Source organism: Scatophagus argus, chromosome 9, assembly GCF_020382885.2.
Source record: "Scatophagus argus isolate fScaArg1 chromosome 9, fScaArg1.pri, whole genome shotgun sequence".
NCBI lineage: Eukaryota > Metazoa > Chordata > Actinopteri > Scatophagidae > Scatophagus > Scatophagus argus.
In genome coordinates, this window is record NC_058501.1 from 16,315,908 (window position 1) to 16,338,930 (window position 23,023).

Here is a 23,023-nt window from a genome sequence, read left to right on the forward strand (position 1 = left end):
TTCTTAATTAATAGATAAACTGAGTTGTCTGTACATATGTCGCAAATAGTATAGAAAAAAACCAATTTCCTCGAGCTCAGTGTGACATCTTCAAACTGTTTGTTTAATCTAACCAGCACTCACAATCCAAAAAAGAGATCCAGTAAAGTAATATGACAAAAACAAGGATACAAACATTGGAGAAGCTGAAACTGCTGGCATTTTTATATCAGTCAGCTGACTGATTAATCAACTAATTGTTCCAGCTCTACTCCACAGAGTAATTTCTTTACTGGAAGACTGTTGTTCATTTCGCGTTTGGTTTTCAATCACCTTACAATCAGTTTGAATTTTTGCGGTAATACAAATGATGCTGGCAGTTGTTCGCCGGGTGTTTTCTCTGCTCCGAGCCCCCTGTGAGGCAACCATCTGCCCTGCTGTAGCGATCATGAGTGAAAAGCTGCAGGGGCAGCAGAGACTGCAGCTGAACATAACCTCTGGCAATCACGCAAGAATCTTCCTTTCTGGGTGAGCAAAAATAAATAAAAATAAGTGGCAGACGCGGTGCCATTACATTACTGTGACCAGGTTAGAACGTACTCTCAATGTTTTATACATCTACCTCTCAACACCTACAGTGTCTCACTTTCCTGCATACCTTCATTTGGCTTTTTTACTTGTGCTTCATTCGGAAACACACTGGTCACAATGTTTGCCCATTAACTGTCCACTGCAGCTCACAAACGACCAATAAAGACAGTTCATGATTTTAATATCTCATCTCTCCAGCTCTCTCGATCCCGCCTTTGACGCTTTCGTGCGAGTTCTGGGAAGTACGCACTGTTGTATGGCCTGTCCCTCTCAGCTAACTCCCCCCCCAGCCCGCTGTCCTTCCCTTTGCCGTTCCTCTGGTCGAGCAGGGCCTGGGCTCTCCTCCGCTCTTCAGCTTCCCTTTGCAAACGCTCAGCACGCAACCTTTCTAAGGAGCTGGAAAAGACAGGAGAGAAAGAGATTTTTTGTGTCTCTAGGATATTTACAACATCATCATGTTTTTATACGCACCATGAGATTCACAACTCCAATATCTCCAATGATAAGGAAACTGATATGTGAGTAAAAGAGTCCTTTATGATTGACAGTGGTACAAAATGTCAAACAAGTAGTTCTTAATTTAGAAAATGTACTTAATCGCTTACTTTCTAAAAGTTGGATAAGAAGATTCTCACATCTGTACGAGAAATCTGAAGCTTACAGCCTGCAGCTGGTTGGATCAGCTTAGCACAGAGACTGGAAACAGTCGGCCGTGCTCTTTCCAAAGATAACAAAATCCACCAACTATCACCTAATTAACACATTATATCTCATTTGATTAATCCGTACTATTTCTCGCTAATCAAAGAGTGCGGACTGTAGAAACTGGCATTTTCACACAGTACACCAGTATTTATACATTAAACAGGACCTAATATATTAATGAGTGTGCTTTAGAAGTGCTTGGTGGTTGTCAGGCTACATGTTTGCAGTATTTATGCAGAGCTAAGCTTGTGAGCGTGGTATCGATCCCCTCACGTAACTCTCGGCAAGAAAACAAATGCGCTTATTTCCCAAAATGTTGAACTACTCCTTTAAAACTAAGCGGCAAAAACTGAACAATCACACACATCACATCTAAATATTCTGATCTACTCTTAGTTATTGTTAGAGTATTTTAAGTAACAAGAGACGTTCTTACCTCTCACCGCTGCTCTTCTTTTCCCTTTTCCCTTTTTTCTCCCACTTCTTGCTCTTGTGGTCTTTTCTCTCCTTCACAGCAAGCGCTTTCTTTATATCTTTCAACGGGTCTAAACTATCTTTCAGTCTGAAATCTTTCTTCTCTCTCTCCTCTTCAGTTATTCCCTTCTTCTTTTCTTTGTCTTTCCTCTCTTCTTTTTCTTTGCTGGTTTTCAAGTACCATGGAGTGACCTCAGACCCCGGTTGGGGTCCGAGAGACACCAGCAAGCCGATGGCTCGTTCCTGCTTCTCCTGGAAAGAGACAGAACAGAAGACCAAGAGTAATTAAAAGCTGCCACGTGGAGACAGAAATAGTAAAACGATTCACTTTTTCTTTTTATATTTAAACACTTTGTCCATGAAACAGCAGTTTTGGATCACAGCCTCACGCCCCATGGTACAGGGTAAGTACTAAACTTAAAATCAGTTTGTGTTTGCCTGATCATACCAGATGTTTGTTATGACAGGTACGTGACTGATCACATAGTATCAAATTAGTGCAAAATGGTATTTTTACACTAAGCAGAATTTGTTTTTTTCATGCAATTATTATCAATGGTGAATTAAAATAAAAATTTAGTTGTTCCACAATTTTTATTTTCAAAATCAAACATGTAACATTTCATTTTTCTCTTTATATCACCTCATTAATACTTAAATTACTACTCTAATATACTATTTAGGCATCTTTCTGATTCACCAATGCATAATTTATGGCTGAGAGAGTTAAAAGGAGCTGAACATTTCTATAAAAGGATTTCTCCTTTCATAGAAAGGAGCTCTTGCTATGTCCTCAGTCGCTACAGTGAGCTGTCTTACTCAGGAACTTCCATTCATAGCAGAAACAGGTTCACAACAGCAAACAAAGTTTACTCTGGTTACTGCCTCAGTACGAAACCAGGAATGGTATAAACAAATAACACGTAGCAAGGAGAACATAACCAAGAGAAAACAGTCACTGATGAAATCATGATGAATCAGATGCTGCCTGTCAGGTGATCACTGACAGGAGTTTTTAAAGTAGCACCATCACCTTTTCCTCCTTTTTCTCTCTGAGATACTCCTCATTCCCCTTCTTCTGTGAGGACTCCTCCAAGGGAAAAAGATTAAGATGCTCCAGAGCTCCACTTTCTCTCCTACCAGCATCATCATCATCATCTGTCCTTCCTCCTTCTGACTGAAGAGCAGCTCGAGCTTTCCTTCTAAGATACTCTGTGCGTGCCTGTGGACAGGAATAGTCATTAGTCCAAAATAAAAACCAACACAGCTTTTTTAAAATGTATTATCACATAAGTATTCCTTTTAGCTGGCAAAGGTCTCCTTCTGCTTCAGTTGTGGTGTTGATACAAAGATACTATACAAATACACAAGCAAAAAGCCTGAAAATGAATATTAGGATGAAACCATGGAAATAATAAGATGACTAAATTCTCCATAAGCTAAAACTTACCCATAACAGCACACTTATAGTATGCACAGTATAAAAATATTAAAATTAACATATAACATTTTTTCACTGAATCACTATGATGTGTAAGATGTGACATTTATTTCAACATGGTCAGGTCAGAAAGTTGGAGTCACTTTTGTCAAATTTGAACTGCTAATGCAATTTTGAAATTGATAGTGTGTTTTTTAATCCTCGCATCTCTGTTTTTTGCTAACACTTGTGTACCGGTATAATTCTGATAAACTTTTGCTTAAGTTCACACAGCTCAGCACCTATCAGTTCTACTCACACATTAAGACGCGGCTGCTCAGTGTGAATTACAGCTGAAATGATTACAGTGGCTGCTCAGCAACTTTTTAACTGCTGAATATTCGTTGCAGCCAGTTTTCAAGCAAAAATGCTAAACGGCTGCTGTTTTCGGCTTCTCAAAGTGAGAATTTGCTGCCTTTCTTTGGTAGATACACGTGATATTAAGTTGAATATCGAAATGACTGCTGGTGGGACCGAACAAGCGCTTTCAAAACGTCAACACTGGACCCTGACAAACTGTGACTTTGGGACATTTTATTGACTAAGTTACAGCTTATTTAATCAAGACAAAAACCTAACCATTTATAACAATTATATGAACTGCCCAGGTTAATGGACTTAGTGGCTAAGTGAAGCTAACTTTTGGAAATACCAGAACCTGCAAACCTTTCTGGCTTTCAATGTCATTCAGAGAACTTAATTTGACTGACATAACCTGTGATCATTTATGAGGGTTTGTGATGTTGGAGGTGGACTCAAAACTTATGGACTGCACATTATGTGTAACTGCTCCTCATCACTCTCTATAGGGTCATCATTAACATCCGGGGAAGTAACGTGACAACATCGGGGTCACCTCTTGCTCAGCAAGCTCCACGCGACGCTTGGCCTCGCGCTCCTGCTCCGCAGCTGCGGCTTCGTCCCTCCGCACGCGCGCGACGTTGTCTTTGTTGCGGACGTGCCAGCTCTTCTTTGGGAGGATATTCATAGTTGCTGTCCTCTAGCAGTCGGCTAGCTGAGCTGGCTTGCAGCGACTGAAAAAACCGTAAACCGTAACGTTTGTATAAGAAGAAGTGGGGAAATAAGTAAGGGTGAAAACTGCTCACATATAAAGAGATAAAATAATAAAACTATTAACAATAGTCTGGATACCTTTTGGCAATTAAGCTAACGTTCGCCGAAGCCACCTTCCAACTTAATGCTAATGTTACTTTAACGTTAACGACAGCGCTGCAAGAAGATACATTAAACGTACTCCTTCACAACAACCTAATCATTTCAACAATTAAACGTTAAAAGCGTAACGTGACTGTTGTCACTAACTCGCTAGAAGAGGAGCTGCTCTTGCTAGTCTCTGTAGGAGCCCACAGGAACAAGTAGATGCAAACAGGAAGTAAACATACACACATTTTTTTGCAACACCACAATTTTGACGCTAGAGGGGGCTATTATTTCTCTCATTTTATTATGTAAAAGGAAAACAATAGAACTCTATTTTCGTGTACAGAGAAAAGAAGTGAAACTTTGCATTTATAACAAAGGAACATTTTGTATGGCATTATGCATGGCTTTATGTTGTTTACCAAATACCACTTTTTTCATATACCACTGTATTTAAAGACAAACTTAACTCATTACTGCTAATAATGTAAATAATTGTGCAGGATTGTAAATAATGTGTGTGTTTTTGTACAGTTTATTTTTAAAAAAGTGCAAATATACTCCTATTTGTACCTCCATTTGCTATCCCTGAGCTGCTGTGACACTGAGAATTTCCCCACTGCAGGACTAGTCAAGTTCAATCAAGTTCAGACAATGGCACGTATATAAATTTTCTCAAGTACTGTACGTGCAATTTTGAGGAACTTTTGAGGTACATTTTTTTATTACACTTCTACTCTGCATTTCAGAGTGAAATATTGTACTTTTTATTGCACTATAGTTACCTCACTGCTATATTTACTAGTTATTTTCACATTGATAGTTTACATTAACATGTGATAAACTCATAATACAAAACGTGCAGCCCCTTGATAGATTAATAATCTACAGGTTTTAATTTTCCCTCATTAAAATTTCCTAGAAAACTTCTGGTCTGCCTGGTCTGTCAAGGATAACAACATCTTTAATTCAAAAATGTTGCTGCTGCTTCACTCCAGCCAGCATTATATCATACTGACTTTATACGTAAAGGGTCCTGTCAGATGCCTCATCATGCTGTTTCATGTTTAGAGTCATAAAGAAGTAAACATGGCTCATCAGTCTTCTTCAGTCTGTTTTGGTATCTGAAGTTGTTGACTCAGCATGTCAATCTGTTTGACCAAGAACTGCTTGTCACGGCCCTCCTGCAAGGCAAAGATTGCATGGGTAAAACTGAATGCTTGTGTGGTGATTACAAAATCACAAATGCAAACCCACATTTATCAGATTTCTTTGCTTAACTATACACAATAGAATAAAATGCCAACAACTTACCAGTTTAAGCTGAGCTCTTAGCAAGGCAACACTATTCCCATAAACAGAGGCTAAGGCTACGAAATAACACAACACCACACTGCCAGGGAGAAAAGAGCCATGATTATACACCATAAAACGGCCAGTGGAGGACCATATAATATGCAGGTAAGATGTAGGCGGCATTCTATGTTGAGGTTCAAGGACAGCACAGTATATACCAAAATAAGGATTCTACAGAAAGCACATCTAGTAAGTCCACTCACCCGAACAACACACACAGAGGGATGGAAAATGCCTGGGAGCCAACGAAAAAGAGAAAGTTCTGTGTTGTTTCACAAAGTTTGTAGAAAGAGGCTGGAACAATCAACCACATGTAGCTGAAGGAACGGAAGGGACCGCAGCTCATAGATGGATGAATCCTGAGTAGAAAGAGAGAGTGTCTCAGTGTCTACCTTTACTGCTGTTTCACAATAATTATTCCTCACTGTCAGCGCAAAACTAAAAGCAAAACAAAACACTTTTGTTATGATTGTTATAGGAGAGAAATGCTCACTCAGAAAGACTGTAAACCATGACAACTGTGGCCAGGCTCCAGCCAAACAAGAGTACCACCAGGAAGAAGAAGGCCGAGGTGGTGGAACGAAATGTCCTCAGTGCTGGCCGACAATTATAAAAGAGCGTGATCTGAGGGGGGAATTGACAGTGGAGAGATTAGGGACAAAACTGAAGCATGGTGTTGGAGAATCCAGGCTGTGTTAAAGCAACATCTCAACCTTTTTGAAGTAGAAGAGGATGACAAACTTGACAGTATTGATGAGCGGCAGCAGAGGGCAAAAAAGTGCTCCTGTCCAAACCACAGTCTGACCATAGACCAGCCCGAGCACATTGGAGGGAACTACGAACTCCTGCCGGCCCACCCACTGGGTCAGTTTGTTGGACCAGTTGTCGACCACCATCCTGACACACACACACACACACGCAAACACAGTGCAATCACACAGCTGAATCTTGCACTCTTCCACATGATCTGTATTTGATTTGTACCTGCGTGGAAACTCCACAAGGACGAGCACAGCAGTAGTGATGAGGAGGTCAAACAGTGTCAGCTTGTACATCTCCTGTCCTATACGTGTTTCCCAGCACTGCATAATGAGACAAACTAGAATACATGAAGTCTTACAGAGCTGAAAACATTATAAATGAACTCGTCCCCCCTAAATTCTTAAATTATGTTGCTCAGTGTAGGCATATTCCTGTCATTATACTCCATGTTATAAATAAATTAGACAGTCAAGTACTTCCATCAATACCAACACTGTGTTTTAGTGAAAAACTGTCAAGCTGAAGCTTAATCTTTGTCAATTATGACTTTGTTGGATCAAACTGTATTTCAGGCATAATCATTTCAGATTTTCTCTTTATTTTGATGACTCACAGGTGTTTGGCAAACCAAAACTAACAGCAGTCTGTTTGTTTCTTCATACCAAAGTCCTCAATTGATCCAGCTAACTTAGAGCTTACTCTGCCTCTGTACTGTGTTGATGCACAAAGGGAAAAAAAACCATGTGAGCAGAATCCTTTGCTCATGTAAACGCAGTCATGACAGGGACGTGAAGATTAGAAAAACAAATATTTTGTCATATCCTAACTGCAGAACTGCATTTGTCGTCTCTGTCTCTCGCTGTTTTTCCTCAAGCTGTTGCTTACAGCTCGGTGACTCCTTCAGTTTGCGAAGAAGTGAATAATTCACATGCACTTAGAAAGTATAATTACCGGGTAGATTTTATACTTGTACTGGCACAGACTACAGCTTTCATCATTCGTGTCCCCGTTGCAGGTGATCTCACTCCACAGGGTAAAGAGGAGGACCCCCAGACTGACCAGGCGAAGGAACACTGCCCTAAACATGGGAGAGAAATCGTCATCAGAACCACTGTGATACTGAGGTTTGGTTCGATTTTGTCACGTTGCTTTGCAAAGACAAACTTTTCAACTAAGTACACATTCTCACGTATTGTACTAAAGTACAATTTTGAGGTTTTATTTATGACATTTTATTTCTTTATACTTAAACTCTGCATTTCAGACTAAAATACTTTTTAGTGCACTACAATTACCCGACTCTTCTAGTTATTTTAAAATTAGTATTTCACTTTAAAAGGTGATAAGCTTTTAAAATGCAATACAAAATGCGTTGCTCCTTGTCACAGGTTTCACATGTTTGAGTTGTGGGTGATTTCATCTGTAAACCTCTCAGCTCATTTCATTTTTAAATAACTGTTTGAGGTGAAATGATCCAGTGCTTCACGAACAGCGAAGATTAGAGAAACGTTTTTTACAAATTAATTAAATTTTTTGTTGGAGAGTGTTTTTTTCCCCTCTCCTTTCAATCATCTCATGACCTCTCAGATTAATATTGTGCCCCTCTGGAGGGGCCACGTACTTTTACTTTTGATATGTTAAGTACATTTTGTCAATAATACATCTGTACTTTTAGTGTTTGAACGCAGACGCAGGACAGTGACTTGCAATTACTTTTTTTAAAATCAGATTTTTTTCCTGCATTTCATAATTTGCGAGCACAAATGAACTGTAAATTAAATGCTCCCACAGAAACAGCAGTGCAAACCTCAGTAGGGCTACTATGACAGTAGTGCTGGGTGCATATCGCTCCACCAAGGCAATCTGGTCACACAGAAATGGCACCAGGAAGTTTCCGGCGGTGATGACAATGGAAGGTAGATACTGAAAAATCAAACCCAGGATTCCTCCTGTGTTTCTCTTTTCCTGTTTGTAGGAGAGGGGAGCCAAATGGTCACACAAGGCTTGCAGATCGAAGACCACATCACTCTCCTTTTACATCATTTACCTGACTGAACGTGGTGGCCCTGAAGATGCCATAGAAAGCCGCTATAATCAGCCCAAATGCAAGAAGACCCATACAAACGCGTAGAGAGTATTGAATAATTTTTTGCTTTAAAGTCAGAGCGGCTGCCTTTTTCTTTATGCGCTCCTCCTCCAGATCCACCTGAAGGAGAAAGAGAAAAGAAGCAAGGAGGTGTCATCTGAAATGTCTCATTCCTCCATCCTACTAAACAGACCAGAGTCCCTCTGACCTGTAGCTGGTAGTGGATATTTTTCTGCTTCAGTTTGGTGGCTCGGTCTCCCAGACAGCCATAATCCCAGCTGGTGAACACTGCCATGCTGTAGTTGCCCACGGCGCCGCCTCCTGTTGCCACAGCCACCCGGGCTGCAGTCCCCATGCTGTGTGTGAGCAGCCAATCAGGGACCAGGACACAGATGCAGGTCAAGGTAACTGAACTCTCGACTCTCGCTTTTTAAATGTCATTCTCTCACTTATTGGTCTGACCTCTCAGTGAACACACACACACACATACACACACATGCAGGCTACATCTTCATTAATAATGACTGACCGTGCGATGATACAAATGAAACAAAAGGCGAAGTAGAAGACAGCAGTCAAGAGGTACGCGAGGGGGATGTTATATGAGAACTCGCTGTCCGCCACCATTGTGTTGTTGTAGTAGCCGTAAAACAAGTAGGAATACTCCATGAAGCCCTGAACAAAAGAGGAGAGGACAGTCAGTAAATATGGCTAAACATTGCTGGCATGTAGTTTCAGTTTACCTTCACCGGCAGTGAGTAAAGAAGGAGCACGTTTAACACAGAGCTGCAGCTACTACTGAAGACCCTGCAGTTCCGTCACGTGCACACTGGGCGATGTGGAAGATTTTGCAACTTGTTCCTATGTATAGGAACACGTGCTAGGATATCAGTCATCAGCTTTTATTTTGAAATATAGGCCTCAGCTCCAACATAAACACATTGTATCACGTATGTGGCCTTTTAAACTTTCTAACCATGTTTTTGTGTGTTTGTTTGTTCACTTTGTTTTGGTGTGGTCATAAGAAAATAGTCACAGATGTAACCAACTTTGTCTTAAAGCTTTATGCTAAAGCAAGCATCACCGAGTGAGAATTCAATCAAGAAATGATAAAACAGTATTACAGAGAGCATTGACCGACAAAGCCACATGTGGGAGTCAGTGTTACTAATATTCTGGGCAGAGTCTCATATCTTTGCGGGTCATTGTGATGCTGCGGTTTCTCACCGTTCCAGAGAGTAAGTCGAGGAAGTAAGTATAGAACACCACCAAGCCTTGAGGATTATGGTTATAATTCATGCATTCCTCTGGACCTGGAAAAAACACCACAACAGGGAAGCCTTATGACCTCTGCATGCATTCTCGAAGATTACAGATTTTCTACAGACTTCTCTGCACCTTCCTGAATGTATAGACGATGTGGCCGCCCTACACATTCAGTGAGATAAATCCAGTTCCCTCACACAGCTTTACAAGGTTTTTGTATGATATATATGAAAACAGTGACTCATTCTCGTAAAAATGACTCAGGGCACACTTAAAAATGAACCTCAGGTAATTACATCCTTATTTAGATATTGCTTTGGAATAAATCTTCTGCTCATGCACTGGTGACCATTTGCTCATTTTATTTCCGAGTACTGCTGTCTCTACAGCTGCACCAGCAGTGGTATGAAGAGGCTGTTGCCTGGAAACTGCTGCATCAAACTGTGAGAAGGCTTCCTCTTTAATTTGAGAGAACTGTGCTGAAACAGCGATATGGGGAAATAAAGAACCATGAAAACACAACCTGCCACTGTCATGTGTTCCCCTCAAACTAACGCAAAATGAAACGTCGTAGGCTAACAAACTGCAGAATGAACGAGCCATTACCAGTGCTGTTGTCGAAGCCAGTCCCAGCAGATTTGAGGACAATGCTCGGGATGAGGACAAATCCAGCAATTAGTAGAAAGGAAACAAAGTTGAGCACCACCAAGAATCGTAGGAACAGGAAGAAGGACTGGACGCCACCTCCAAAGTTCCCTATGGGAGTGAAGGGCCACAATTTCATTAAAAGTGCAAAAAATGGATTCACCCACTTTTCTTTGACCATTTTATGTATCAAGTGCACAGTATTCTTAATCTGTAGGCCGGAGATGCTAAAAAAACAATCTTCTCTAACCAAAAATATCAACCTTCAGCTGGTTTACCTCCAATCTTTTGCAACGACTTCCTCCACAGTGCAAAAAAGTAAAGAAATTCTCTGGTGTTGTCTCTGAGTATACGCAGAAATTTAGCCTTTTTCCATCTCCAGGACTCCACTCTGGAAACCACAGGCACCTGCATTTGCTGCACTTTCCTGTAATGGACAAGTTATACTGTAATAACTCTAAAGTAACTATTGTGTGATATAATTGATGGCAATGTGTTAATTTATGGGTTCAACTCCTCAAAAGAAATATGTAAATTTGGTTCTAATTACAGAGACAGTGTTCAGTTGGTAATTCCAGTTAATCACCGTATAAAGTGACCTTAAGTTAAGTTATGGTTTCCGGGCAGATGAACATACAAATTTATGAAATAACTTGTGGAAAAATAGTGAAAAACATGGAGAATAAACTTATAGAATAAACTTTCCAGTAATAAATAATGAACAAATTAGTATTAACATGGGTTTAAAGGAGGCTCTTCTTTCCAGAACTCACATTTTAATGTCTGGAGGGTATCTTTAACTAAGAACATTCTTTAAAAATAAAGACACCACCCATCTGTCAGGTGGAGGTCTCATACCACACAGCTCTTTTCAGCGCCATGGGCAGAGGACTGCTCCTGAGGTCCCGAGGCAAACCACTGTTGCCCTCTTCCTCTTCCTTCTCTGTGGGCATCGAGCTCCATTTGAACTGAGGGTAGTTCTGATTGGATACGTGGGATGAAACTCGCCGTGACCTTAGCGACTGCTGGTCACCAGGGTAACCATTACCTGCGAGTGAACGGTCGAGTCAAAATTAAGGAAATTTATGAAGCAAGCAAAATTATGAAGCAAGACAAGTCAGTGAGACTAAAAGATGATTTCATATCAGCTGTGAGATCATTGAGGAATTCAGTCGATTCAGATATTTGAAGTATTCAGAATGAACAATTCAGTAAGAACAGACACGCCCTCAGTATAGTCATACACCTTACTTGTGCTTTGTCTCTGCAGTTCATCGGCCATTTCTCAGATGCAGCTTATCACAACCAGCTTTAAGAACGTTCCTCTGAAACCACTTTACCGACAGAACAAAACAAATGGTCAACCACCTCGTCATTAGGGAACTAACAGGAACTACCACCTATCCAGGTGACGCTTCCTTGTTGTCCTCTCTGACGGACTTTAATCCCTTTGTGAATGACCACACAGGTACTTCCTTGTATGAGTTAACCCATTATTTCCAAGGGTATAGTTACCACTCAACTACAGTTTGTGCTGTCTCATAACCAGCATGCTGCAATCAAAATAGTTTAAGTAGTTTGTAGGGATTCATAGAAATATCTTTGAATGAACCGGAAACTGAATCTTAAATGAAAATGAAGAGTAGCATATAAATGCATACAAGTGAAAGTCATGAATTCATCAGTAACAAAATGTTTATGAAAGCAGTGTAGATAATCACATAGACTGGATCTTAGCGCAGCTGAAACCGAAACACTGTTGTGGGTTAACTTAGCAGGAATGTTTGCGTTCACTGATGCCGGAGAGTTAATGATTCCCCAGTCTGACGAGTGCAAAAATGTGATGTCTCAAAGCCATTTTCTACAAGATTTATCTTAGTGACTTTCACAAGCTAATTATGAGCCTCATAATGAAACAAATCATGCACAGAAATCACATCAAGAAGGCTTTAAAAAGAAAAAGACAAGTGAGTAACACTGAAGAGGAAAAGCTGATATGTATTCCACAAGTACAGTAACACACTTACAAAGCAGAGAGTCGGTGCAGTACGTGAGTTCAGACTGATAGACTGAAAAATAAACAGCCTGGAGATGAGCAGCCAACATAGCCATCACAAGCATTTACATTTTGTAATAATAATCTGAATCTGGAACATAACTTAAGTTATCAAAATATGGTGGAGAGGAAGTATAAAGTAGCAGAAAATGAAAAAAAACTCAAGTACTAGTACCACATAACCGTACTTAGGTACTGTGCATCCCATCACTGACATTTCTAAACTTTGACACTAAGATCTTTAATTTTATATCTGTTCCAAATATAAATCCTGGACTGGTGATAATCAGTCATTCCGTAGTAGAGGCATAACATAAAATCACTTTGCAATTCAAATTATCTAATGTCCACGTAGCATTTGGGGAAGACAACACGGTGGGAGACGAGGCCTTTGAACTCAGAGTCACAGTTTCCACATTTTCCTAACTAATACACAGCCTACTGTGGCCACAGCTGGTCAATAATTCAATATTATCATTGATCAACTTTTGGAAGAGCGCACGGTTAAAATTTGATCATATAATGTGATCATTAAGGACATTTCCGCAGTGAGAATAAATGTTATAATAAAAATTTGTAAGTGAAGTTTTCATCTTACGCAAATTATGTTTGGTCACGTGTTATAACATCACGTTGGGAAAATTTATTGCTTTGAACAAGGGCTTGTTTACTTTTTCATATACGATATGCATAATTAACACAGTGATGATGACGTCAACTGTGCTGCTATTCATGACTTCACGTTGGCATCTTACAGTCAATAACGCGAAACGTTCTGTAACAAATGTTTGGTCCCAACCCCGAATGGTCCGCAATGGCAGTACAGACATTTTGGCAGTGAAATCTGTCATATATCAATGCAGGCCCGCAGTGCGTCAACACTGACGACACGAGAACGCGTCTCCACCGCTTTGTGCATGTGCGTGACCGCCGTGTGTTTTCTGTTATCGTTAAGATCAGTGTTAGTGGTGCTGTGTGACAATATGTCTGAAATTTTATTTGTTTTTGACGCACTGAGGAGGCATCTTTCGTCATCAAGTCAACTATGAGGGATCAGGCGAATAAATGAATATTGTCTATCACATTACAAGCAAGAAAAGCTGCTATATTTGATTTGGCATCACTTTTGAAAACTGTAAAAAAATCTGCAGATTACCTTTGAGCCTGCTGACACAGTATAATCCAGATTGTTTAAGAATATACAGGCAGCAAACAGCAAGGATTCAATTCAATTCAAGTGTACAGTATTCTTAATCTGTTCAATTGAAAACAGAGGAAAATATTTTGCATTCACTGGATCAAAGGTGTAAACACAGAAATGTTCAGCACATAAAATGAGAAATGCTGAAACGTTTGTGTTTTTCTAAAAACACCACAACGAGCTTGTAATTATACAGTAGCAAAAATGTAATCTGGACCTTGTTTTCCTGTGCTAAACGTAAACCAGTTTGAATGTCACTGATGATGTTTACATTCCTATTTAAGGGTTTTACACAATACAGTGGAGGTTTTACAAGGCAATTTTTTATGCATTTAACTATCACAAAATATAAATTAATGTTTATTGTGGTCAAAAAAGAAAAAGCGGACAAAAAGCAGATTTAAGACGAGCGGACGAGCGGACAAAAAGCGGATTTAAGATGCCAAATGCCAGCGTACTTTAACATAATACTGACTTTTGTTCTTTTGTTGCTTTTGAAAACTCAATGTGCCTCAGTGTAACCAAATTCAATCTGCTCCTCTCATAACTGTTTATAAGATGAGGGTTAATGTTTGACTCGCTTCACCCCCTGTTTCGAAAACAGCATCTTGACATTTAAACAACCTCATTTTCACAAGTGACGCAGTGACCCGAAACACTTGAAAGTGGCCACGGTATCTTGAAATGAAAGTACAGGCAACCACGCAGATCAGGGGAGTAAGTGAACTATTTGCCAGTCACACTATAAAAATAACATTCACTGAGCTCAAACATTCTTCTCCCAGTGTTCACAGTACTTTTTAAATTGTATTTTACATGTCACACGTTGACCTGATTCACTGTGTTTTTAATTAGATCCTTTTGAACTTTAACATTTTCCCACAAAAACAAAAAAAAACTTATTGGACCTGTGATGGACCTTATTGGAAAGATGAGTAATGGTGAAATCAAAGTTGGAATTTCCCACTGGTCTTGAAGTAACCTCCCCTCAAGTTCCAAAACAACCAAGCAGTTCTTTCCTGTGCCTCCTTTCAGTCTGTTTTTCCTCCAGTTTTCTCTCTGACATGTTCTGCCTGCTCTCGCTCTCTTTTCTCCTCCTTGTCCCCTCTCCTCCCTTCCCTTCTCCCCCCTTTCAGGACCCTGCCGACTATTATGCAGCAAAGGGCGATTATCTGTATGATAAAGTAGATGGACATCCAGTAGTTGATGGTGTCAGACGCCTTCAGCAACACGAAGCCCATGCACATGTAGTCGTAGGCCCTCATCTTCAAGAACCAGTGAACCCAGTCGAAGATGCTCTGTCCACGAGGACCCAGCTTTGTTCGGACCGAGGCCTCCATGGCGGACTCGGCCGCGATGCACAGGGGGATGGTGAGGAAGGAGAGGTAGTAGCCAGCGTGTAGTCCGTGCCAGTAGGCACTGATAAGCATGGTCCAGCCAGCCCTGAGACGTACAGACAAACAGAGGAGATGTTGAAGTACAGACGTGTTACTGTCAGGGGTTCTGCCTTCTGTTATTTGATTTGTTTCAGGTAAAATATTAAGATGCTGGAGCAGCATGAGGACAGCTTGTGTGCAAAAAAAACCAAAAAAAGGCAGTTAAAAGTTTTAAACAGTACGTTTTATATTAACAATTTAAAATACTAATAATATATAATAACAATTATTACATGTGCTCTGTCTTTCAGGAAATAACAAGCAGAAATAGCATCTATAGGGCTACATGTGTAAAATGTAAGCCCCCCCTATTGCCAACAAATGCCATGAAAAGACCAAAACCGACAATGAACTGATCCTGCTAAGTTAAAATTGTCTGATATGCAACAATTTGCATATTCACTCAGAGGGAGTTACAGAGGAAACCAGAAGAAGTGAGATAATGTTGATGTTGGCCTTCTCATGGGATTTATAGACCATAACTAACACAGCATACCCACAGCCGTATTCTTAGTAACATTTTACCTACCAACAACAGAATTAGAATTTTCAAGAGATGGAGCCTCACAGGTATCTTTTGTAGAAAATCAATATTTAAAGATTTAAAATATTACGAAGAGAGAACGACTAGAACACATGCTCTAAAACAAATGAGCCCATGCAATCGTGCCAGTAAAAACAAGCAGAAAGTGCTGCCTGCAAAAAGCCTTACCTGAGAGTGTAGGCTTTGAAGGGGGAGTTGGGGTAGATGTAGTGATGCAGCCACCACTGCACTGTCATGTTCCAGTATCGCATGCCATGTCGGACCTTGACACAGAAGTCAGTGTTGTAGCAGTCAATGTTCTGGATGGTTCTGAAGTCATATTTCTCCTCAGTGTTGGGATCAGGACTGACCACAAAAGAGTGTAGAAAAAGAGAAAACAAACTGGCATAAATACTAACTGTCAACAACACAAAATGAGAACTCCATCCACACTGAGAAACTGAGTGAGCAAGTGCATATGCATCACCATTTAATATACTTGTTAGTCCTGTGCTACTGTACCTGTAGTTGACAGTGGGTCCTCCTCCAGGTTTGGACAGCGCCTTTTCTGGATAGCAGCCCAGACCTGCACTTATACAACCAGCCTCAGCTCCACACCACGCTGCATAGAAACGCATCCTGAACACGAAGAATATAGCGACCATGTAGAACAACCTGGTGACAGAACGACAGGAAAGGTACATTATTCATCTGTAGTTTACAAAAAAAACTACACGGAAACAACTAAGACACTCGATCTTAATTATCTGGCTAGATAAGATTCATTTTATACTTGTTGTACTTATTTTTATCTGGGCATTGTTTGTATTTATCTGTCTCATTTTATTTGCCTCCTTATAAGACAAAGTGTAGCCAGACCCATGTCAAAGAATTAGTAGAGTAAGATCAGTATACTGAAGTATACAAGTAACCTGGCTCTCACTACTATTTGGAAAATATTCTTAACTAACATTCACCACATTTCAGAAAGAGTTTTGAAAAGCACATGTAGTTTTAAGCCCATATGAGGACACAGTATGACAAAAGTGATGTGTGAGATGTGATTAAAGTCTTAAAAATCAGGTTCCTTCTAATGAAAACCACCATTATCAGGGCTGTGATGCACTGTAATAATACCTAAAGAAAAAGTTCTGATCCAGGAACTCGTCAGTGCGGACGTAGGAGAGCGGAAAAAAAGAGTTGACAACCAGGAACAGAGCGCCGTAGACTGGAACCAGCTTCAGTCGCTGCAGGCAGGGGGCCCAGCAAGGCAGGACCTGCGGGTTCAGCTGCCTCACCCAGTCAATGTATGTTTGGAAGCGAAAGAACGGGCCTTTAGGGAGATGGAGGGATGAGATTCAGGAATGTCGAGAAGACAGCGACGGACAAAAAATGAATAATCAGGACAATGCAAGACACAAAATGGACCAGCGGGGGACAATGTGGTTCAAGAGAACAGTGGGTGTTGTTGGATAGTAGATGGATGTGGGAAAATTAAGAGAGCAGAGGCATATGAAAAAAGGCTGTAATTTTAAGTAATACTGAGAACAATGTGAACTCACACAATATTGGACAAGTGGCGGAGAGTGAGACAAAGAGAGACAACAGTTAGAATCCATGCAAAAGCAAATAGACAAGAACACACGAGTACAAACAGCTCATACACAATCACAGTTCTGAGACGCGTCAGACATTTCCACACACTTACCGGTCATTATACCCACATAACAGTAGCTATAGGACAGAATATCGTAGAGAGAGGGCTCCTCAGACAGACCCCCAATGACCGGAGACTTAGCAAAAGAGCTCACTTCCTTTTTCTTCTCTGTGTGGAAGCTTTGCACCTCATTGGCTAGACTCACCATCTGAGTTAAAAACAGAGAGATACGCCAAACGTCAGCAAAGACACACGCGGTGTGTTAACGCCGTCGACTTCACCGCTGACGAGGTTTCTGTACCTTGAGAGTGAGAAGCAGCTGGACGGCGTTAGCAAAAGGTGTGGGTGCCGGGAGACCAAACCAAGTGATCAGGCGGAAGAAGAGGAGGTAGAGGAAGGTCCAGGTGAGACTCAATGCTGGAGCATGCCTTGTAGACAGAGACACATGTTATGAGTGAGTTTATATGTCTGCACAGTATCTGCAGCCCAGTATATGTACACTGTTTTGTCCCCTTTGTACCCTCAGAGTCCTGTTGTGTGCTACTGTGTACTATGAGCTAATTAAGAGCTAATTAGTAAATTGTTAGAAAATATTATGTATCTATGTATTTGTTTGTACAAATATGTATAGAATGTATAGAAATACTTTAACCTACATATACTCAGATATCTATGAGTTTAAAGTAAAGGCTTGTGCATGGGACATTAAGATGCTTAAAGCTTATACACAGACAGGTAAACAGTAGATAAATAATAATAAAAAAAAAAACAAGGGATGGAAATACAACTACAAAAAAGAAAAAAACAAGAAGTGAAAAAGAAAAAATGTTACACAACAAGTATAAGTTTACTTACAATGAAAGCTGTAAATGGAAAGTTATCTAAATTTGGTTTAAGTTTTGTTTTTTTTAATCTGCAGTAATTTTGATAAAATTTAGTTTGTCTGGACATTTCATTGACTTTACAGACTTGACTTTAATAACTGTACATGAGAGAATAAATGGCAGATGAATCACTACAAAACAGGTGTAAGTAACAGGCCTGTCCTGACATTTTTACTAACATTACGTGGGTCATATAGGCAGAGTCGTTTGTGAAAACATGGATATTTGTCTCTCACCGCCAGCTGCTCTTTATAATAATCCATGTTCCAATCACTGTCACCAGGGAGTGGAGTGTGTGGATGTGACAGGTGGCGATGGTGATGGAGAGGCCTAGAAGAAGAGCTGCCCCTTGCTTCACAGGAGGACCTGAAATGACAGCAAAATTATACAACCCACTGACAACCGTCAAACAGGCAGCTACACCCAAGACACAGCGTATGACAAACTGTGCAGGATATTCTATCAATTCCAGTGAAAAAAAACAAACAAACGTGAAAACACATCACCTAAATGTGTTTGAATTATTAACACTGTCAACCAGGACAAGTGCAATTCAATACAACAACCACTCAACATTTCTCTAAAGTGTTTACTATACAGTATAGAGAGCAATTCTTGGGATTCAGACAACTCCACACAGGGGTCTGCCAGTCATGCCTTCCATATGTCAATAAATGTTTTCAAAACATTCATGAAGGCCACAAAGGAGAGTCAGAGCCATCACTACAGGTGCATCAGGAAAAAAACTTGAGTGACAAAAGAAGAAATACTTCAAAAACCTCAAAAAACACATAAACTACAGTCACAAAACACAAGACAGGGGGTTCGAAGCATACTGGAAGACTTAAGGCGCAGAGGCTTGAAGAAAAGAAAAGATTAATTAAAGTCTTCACCACCATCATTCATGGTCAGCAGATTGGACGTCACTAATCCTTCATGCTATGGGGCAGAGACTGATGAGGAGATTTCCACTTTCTTCAGACTTTCTATATGACTTCTAAGAGAACAATATAGTCTAATCTGACCAAAATACTCACTGAGGTAACGGAAGAGGAATCCAGCAGGGATGGAGGCGGCGAGGACTCCCAGGTACACCAGTTCATCAGGAGACATCGCTCTGCTGGCACAAAACCAAAGGTCAGCTCACACACAGCACATACCTACACATGACACAACATTAACAACCAATCAGACAACAACACACACAGCAAAGAGTGATGGACACAATAAAAGCACCCCATACAGACAATTCCACACAGTGCATCCCAAATACCCTGCAATACATACTAATAACTTGGTAGAGCTAATAATTTCCATTTTTATTCAGATTCCTCCATATGAAGCGAAAACCTTCCGAATTTACGCAACTTCCGGTGAGCTGTATGCAACGGCACACTGTAACACTGTTGCAGCACCACGCACCATTAATTTAAACGGCCACAATGAAGGAGTTTTAAAAGACATTAAAACACGCATGCCAGTATTACATAACAGGGAATAACATGTGGGGACCTGCAGCTTTGGAATACCACAGGAAGTAAGCCCAGAATACAGTGGATCTCAGTCTGTATTTGAGCCAAGGACAAAGCTGGGGCAAACAACTACGCCTTTCATCACTTCCATTCAATGTAACAGTTAGCCGAGTTATAAATGACATCCTTCAATTTACTCAGGGCTCAAAAATGAGTCTACCGTCGCTCCATTGCCTTTAAAAAAGCTACTTCCAGGTAGGTGACTTCTGAGCATCAGCGTTAGCCAACAGCAACAAAGCCCAACAAAAGGATGACCATCTTCATAGATCGTGACAGATTTGATAAAAACAATAAAGAAGATACTTAATGTAAAACGACGAGGCCAAAGACTGTCTGATGATTACAGTATGTGGGACATCAGTACGGCTATGCAACCGCTAACATAGGAAGTCTAAACTAAAAATTATCACAGTGACTGTTATGCTAGCAAGCGTGAGTTGAAAAGGTTCCGATTACTTACATTTATAACGTTTAATCACCACGGTTTAGTTATTCTAGTCTCGAGAAAGCCTGCACATGCACCCACCCATTCACACCATGAATGTTTTTTCACACAGCTAACACAGGAGGAATTTACTTCCCAGTTGAAGAACGACGTCACTAAGCGGCAGTGAACTGTACCATCCCATCTGTACGGAGGGGGGTGGGCGGAGTGGACTGTACCACTAACATTTAGGGAAAACGCACTCTAAAATTAAAATACATCATTTGAAAATGAATCACTTTCTCCGGTATAACACTACAATTGTATCTGAACTTTCATGTGTCCATGATTATATTGTAATATAAAATCCTATATAAATTTATTGTATACAATTTATGAGAGCAAATACTGCAAAGGAATAAGGAACAACTCAGTTCTTTGGTCAGACCAACATTTTTATTGAAAATTTGACAGAACAGGAAGTATCAGAACACACTCCCTGGACGACATCCTTCTTAATCCTCCTCCTCATCGTCAGCTCCTCCAGCTCCACCCTGGCCCTTCTTGGCGTTCTTTCTCTTCACACGGCCTGGGCGTCCACCACCGTATGGAGACCTCAGGGAGAAGTCAATGTGCTTCTGGCTGTCCAGGCGAACCACAAAGGAGGGGATGTTCACCACCTGCTTGCGCACACTGTGAAGAGATGAAGAAGAGGGCTTTAAAAAAAAACAAAAAACAAAACTATCACATATTTTATCCAAATGTATTCATCTTAACAGGCTTGCAGGCTTCATTGACGAGGAATTCTTGACAACACAGAAAATCTGAATATGTTATTTAAATCACCAGCCTGAACACTTATGCGACAGTGTAGTGAATTCTACAATTGCCCGAGGTGCAATCCTACATACCTTACCTGACAACCGTAACACCTCAGCGACACAGTCCAAGCCCTCGGCGGCAGGATTGGCTCTGGGCAATGTCTACTGACAAGGTATACGGTTTTGATACCGAATTGACCTTGCTGAAATGTTTAACTGATCTCAGTGGACAGCATTACAAGCTGATGGTCCTCTGATGGAAGAGGAAGCATTGACTGTCATGAGACGCTCGGACCCCTTCTTTTATTATTTTTGCGTTTGTTCCCCAAGAGCCTCAGAGCTTACCGAATGTGCCTCTGGCGGATAAGGACACGGGCATGGTGGATACTCTTGGCAAGTCCGAGTTTGAAGACCTGAGTCTGCAGCCTCCTCTCCAAGAAATCTTCAACCTTCAGACCGAGGATGTAATCGAGCTTCATCTTACCCTCGTCCAGCACACCAATCCTCACCAGACGCCTGAGCAAGGCATTACCTGGAAAACCACACAGGAGCCATTTACAATTCCAAAAACACCAACACATGCAGTGCATTTAACAACTTGACAGTGTTGGCCTCATTGACGAGGAATTCTTGACACCACAGAAACGTCTGACAATTGATAATTAAATCATCGGCCAGTACACTGATCCCACCTGTACATGGTCTTATTGGGCATACCTTCGAACAGACGCTTGGGGTCCTTCTCGTCGAGAGTGAGCAGCTCTCTGGCAGCTTTGCGAATCTTGGCCAGGGTGAACTTGACCCTCCACACCTCACGCTTGTTTCTCAGTCCATACTCGCCTTTAAAGTAAATGCAAAAACAGTCAAAGTTTAAGCTCAGTCCCATCCAGGGCTACCAAGAGTATAACTTTTAACTTTAACTAAAAACAATTTTAAGTTCATTTATTGCATCTAGCATTCAATCTTACCAATGAGCTTCAACTCTTGGTCGAGACGGGACTTCTCGAAGGGACGGCGGGGGGTGACATATGTCTTGCGACAAACCCAACTCCTGGCAACGGGCATGGCGGCTTAGAAGTGCCTGCAACATTAGACATCAGTTAGTTAGATTAAAAACCAAATCATTTTTTACATCAGAAATAATTCTCACAATGCAGTTGTAGTCAACTACAGACTATAATCTGCCCAGGTTTTCTAATCATTAGATAAAATCCGCTTCAGTTGGAACCATTCACACTGAATCAACTAATTTGTGAAAAAAATAGCTGCATCCAAATTATATGGACAGGACTATAAAACGTACTGATGAAGCAAAATAACCCCATGCTAACAGTTCTGTTGTGACAGCCTCGATTCAAACCCTATCATTTCAGTTTTCATGCCTTTACATCTTTACACCTTTTGAACTTCAACAACTTCATAAATTAGTCTAAAACAATATCACGAGACTGTGAATCCTGCTTTACTGTAAAACTTTCAGCCGTACGACTAGGCCGCAGCTGCACCGCACCACGTTGTTCAATGCGACAGCTCGAGCTAGCTTAGCCGAATTAGCTTTTTGCTTCAATCGTCACAAAATGATACGATGGTTGTCTTCAAAACACGTCCGCTTAAAGGACTACGTTTCTTTTTACTCTCTGTGGACGTCTGAACATTTAAAAGGTTAAAATAGTGCGGGTTTGTGTCGTATAGTGTCATGAGGCAGCAGCCCGTACCTGTCTCGCTCAGGCTCGCGCAGTAAAGAGGACGATATAGGAAGTTCTCATTCACTTATAGGGCTTACAAATGCACTACATATCCCATCATGCCTGCATGCTCTCTAACGGAAGTAGAAATTTTGGTCTTGGCGCACTCTGTTGGTCAAACAGAAAACAACCGCTGAAAACGTTGACGGTATTAGCTTCAAATGTACACTATATATGTGTGTATGTTTCTACGTGCCTTCAGATATGAGTGTATCATGAATGTTATAAATGTTGTTGTC

At 40.7% G+C, this 23,023-nt stretch overlaps 4 protein-coding genes across 7 annotated transcripts; all 4 read right to left on the minus strand.

Annotated features, from left to right (window-relative positions):
• Positions 1-82: 82 nt before the first annotated feature.
• leng1 (leukocyte receptor cluster (LRC) member 1) lies at positions 83-4,606 on the minus strand. Its single transcript, XM_046400174.1, has 5 exons — positions 4,382-4,606; positions 4,086-4,263; positions 2,783-2,971; positions 1,712-2,001; positions 83-966 (listed from the first exon to the last, which is right to left on the minus strand). Exons 2-5 carry the CDS (start codon positions 4,215-4,217, stop codon positions 741-743), a joined length of 837 nt encoding a protein of 278 aa, XP_046256130.1. The 5' UTR covers positions 4,218-4,263; positions 4,382-4,606; the 3' UTR covers positions 83-740.
• A 108-nt stretch (positions 4,607-4,714) lies between these two features.
• On the minus strand, positions 4,715-12,191 carry tmc4 (transmembrane channel-like 4). Its single transcript, XM_046400168.1, has 16 exons — positions 11,757-12,191; positions 11,364-11,553; positions 10,784-10,932; positions 10,467-10,616; positions 9,822-9,907; positions 9,124-9,269; positions 8,803-8,950; positions 8,556-8,714; positions 8,316-8,473; positions 7,460-7,586; positions 6,731-6,828; positions 6,460-6,643; positions 6,240-6,370; positions 5,950-6,105; positions 5,705-5,783; positions 4,715-5,574 (listed from the first exon to the last, which is right to left on the minus strand). The coding sequence occupies exons 1-16, from the start codon at positions 11,785-11,787 to the stop codon at positions 5,488-5,490; spliced, it is 2,079 nt and encodes a 692-aa protein (XP_046256124.1). The 5' UTR covers positions 11,788-12,191; the 3' UTR covers positions 4,715-5,487.
• A 169-nt stretch (positions 12,192-12,360) lies between these two features.
• mboat7 (membrane bound O-acyltransferase domain containing 7) lies at positions 12,361-20,409 on the minus strand. 3 transcript variants are annotated; one of them, XM_046400170.1, is made up of 9 exons: positions 20,255-20,409; positions 19,300-19,379; positions 18,499-18,628; positions 17,680-17,806; positions 17,430-17,586; positions 16,859-17,054; positions 16,244-16,396; positions 15,911-16,087; positions 12,361-15,205 (listed from the first exon to the last, which is right to left on the minus strand). In XM_046400170.1, the coding sequence occupies exons 2-9, from the start codon at positions 19,373-19,375 to the stop codon at positions 14,794-14,796; spliced, it is 1,428 nt and encodes a 475-aa protein (XP_046256126.1). In that variant the 5' UTR covers positions 19,376-19,379; positions 20,255-20,409; the 3' UTR covers positions 12,361-14,793. The 3 variants fall into 3 exon arrangements, with proteins under 3 accessions (XP_046256126.1, XP_046256128.1, XP_046256129.1); XM_046400172.1 differs by having other exon boundaries at positions 19,300-19,382; positions 20,255-20,407; XM_046400173.1 differs by having other exon boundaries at positions 19,300-19,422; positions 20,255-20,384.
• Positions 20,410-20,655: 246 nt separating this feature from the next.
• On the minus strand, positions 20,656-22,868 carry rps9 (ribosomal protein S9). Of its 2 annotated transcripts, XR_006844368.1 has the most exons (6): positions 22,755-22,868; positions 22,008-22,120; positions 21,757-21,879; positions 21,385-21,571; positions 21,135-21,292; positions 20,796-20,911 (listed from the first exon to the last, which is right to left on the minus strand). XR_006844368.1 is itself a non-coding variant. In XM_046400177.1 (5 exons), exons 2-5 carry the CDS (start codon positions 22,102-22,104, stop codon positions 20,734-20,736), a joined length of 585 nt encoding a protein of 194 aa, XP_046256133.1. In that variant the 5' UTR covers positions 22,105-22,120; positions 22,755-22,858; the 3' UTR covers positions 20,656-20,733. The 2 variants fall into 2 exon arrangements, 1 of the variants encoding a protein (XP_046256133.1); XM_046400177.1 differs by lacking the exon at positions 21,135-21,292 and having other exon boundaries at positions 20,656-20,911; positions 22,755-22,858.
• Positions 22,869-23,023: the final 155 nt, after the last annotated feature.

Coding starts and splice junctions, on each gene's coding strand:
- leng1 (XM_046400174.1), bottom strand. CDS start 4,217: ATGAATATCCTCCCAAAGAAGAGCTGGCACGTCCGCAACAAAGACAAC. Junction 2,002..2,782: donor GAGAGAAAAAGGAGGAAAAG/GTGATGGTGCTA, acceptor GTCTCTTTCCAG/GAGAAGCAGGAACGAGCCAT. Junction 967..1,711: donor AAGAAGAGCAGCGGTGAGAG/GTAAGAACGTCT, acceptor TGTCTTTTCCAG/CTCCTTAGAAAGGTTGCGTG.
- mboat7 (XM_046400170.1), bottom strand. CDS start 19,375: ATGTCTCCTGATGAACTGGTGTACCTGGGAGTCCTCGCCGCCTCCATC. Junction 18,629..19,299: donor ATTCCTCTTCCGTTACCTCA/GTGAGTATTTTG, acceptor CTGTCATTTCAG/GTCCTCCTGTGAAGCAAGGG. Junction 16,088..16,243: donor GGACCCACTGTCAACTACAG/GTACAGTAGCAC, acceptor TTTTGTGGTCAG/TCCTGATCCCAACACTGAGG.
- tmc4 (XM_046400168.1), bottom strand. CDS start 11,787: ATGGCCGATGAACTGCAGAGACAAAGCACAA. Junction 8,715..8,802: donor ATATCCACTACCAGCTACAG/GTCAGAGGGACT, acceptor TTTCTCCTTCAG/GTGGATCTGGAGGAGGAGCG. Junction 6,644..6,730: donor CTTGTGGAGTTTCCACGCAG/GTACAAATCAAA, acceptor TGTGTGTGTCAG/GATGGTGGTCGACAACTGGT.
- rps9 (XM_046400177.1), bottom strand. CDS start 22,104: ATGCCCGTTGCCAGGAGTTGGGTTTGTCGCAAGACATATGTCACCCCC. Junction 21,572..21,756: donor CCCCAAGCGTCTGTTCGAAG/GTATGCCCAATA, acceptor GTGGTTTTCCAG/GTAATGCCTTGCTCAGGCGT. Junction 20,912..21,384: donor ATCCGCCAGAGGCACATTCG/GTAAGCTCTGAG, acceptor ATCTCTTCACAG/TGTGCGCAAGCAGGTGGTGA.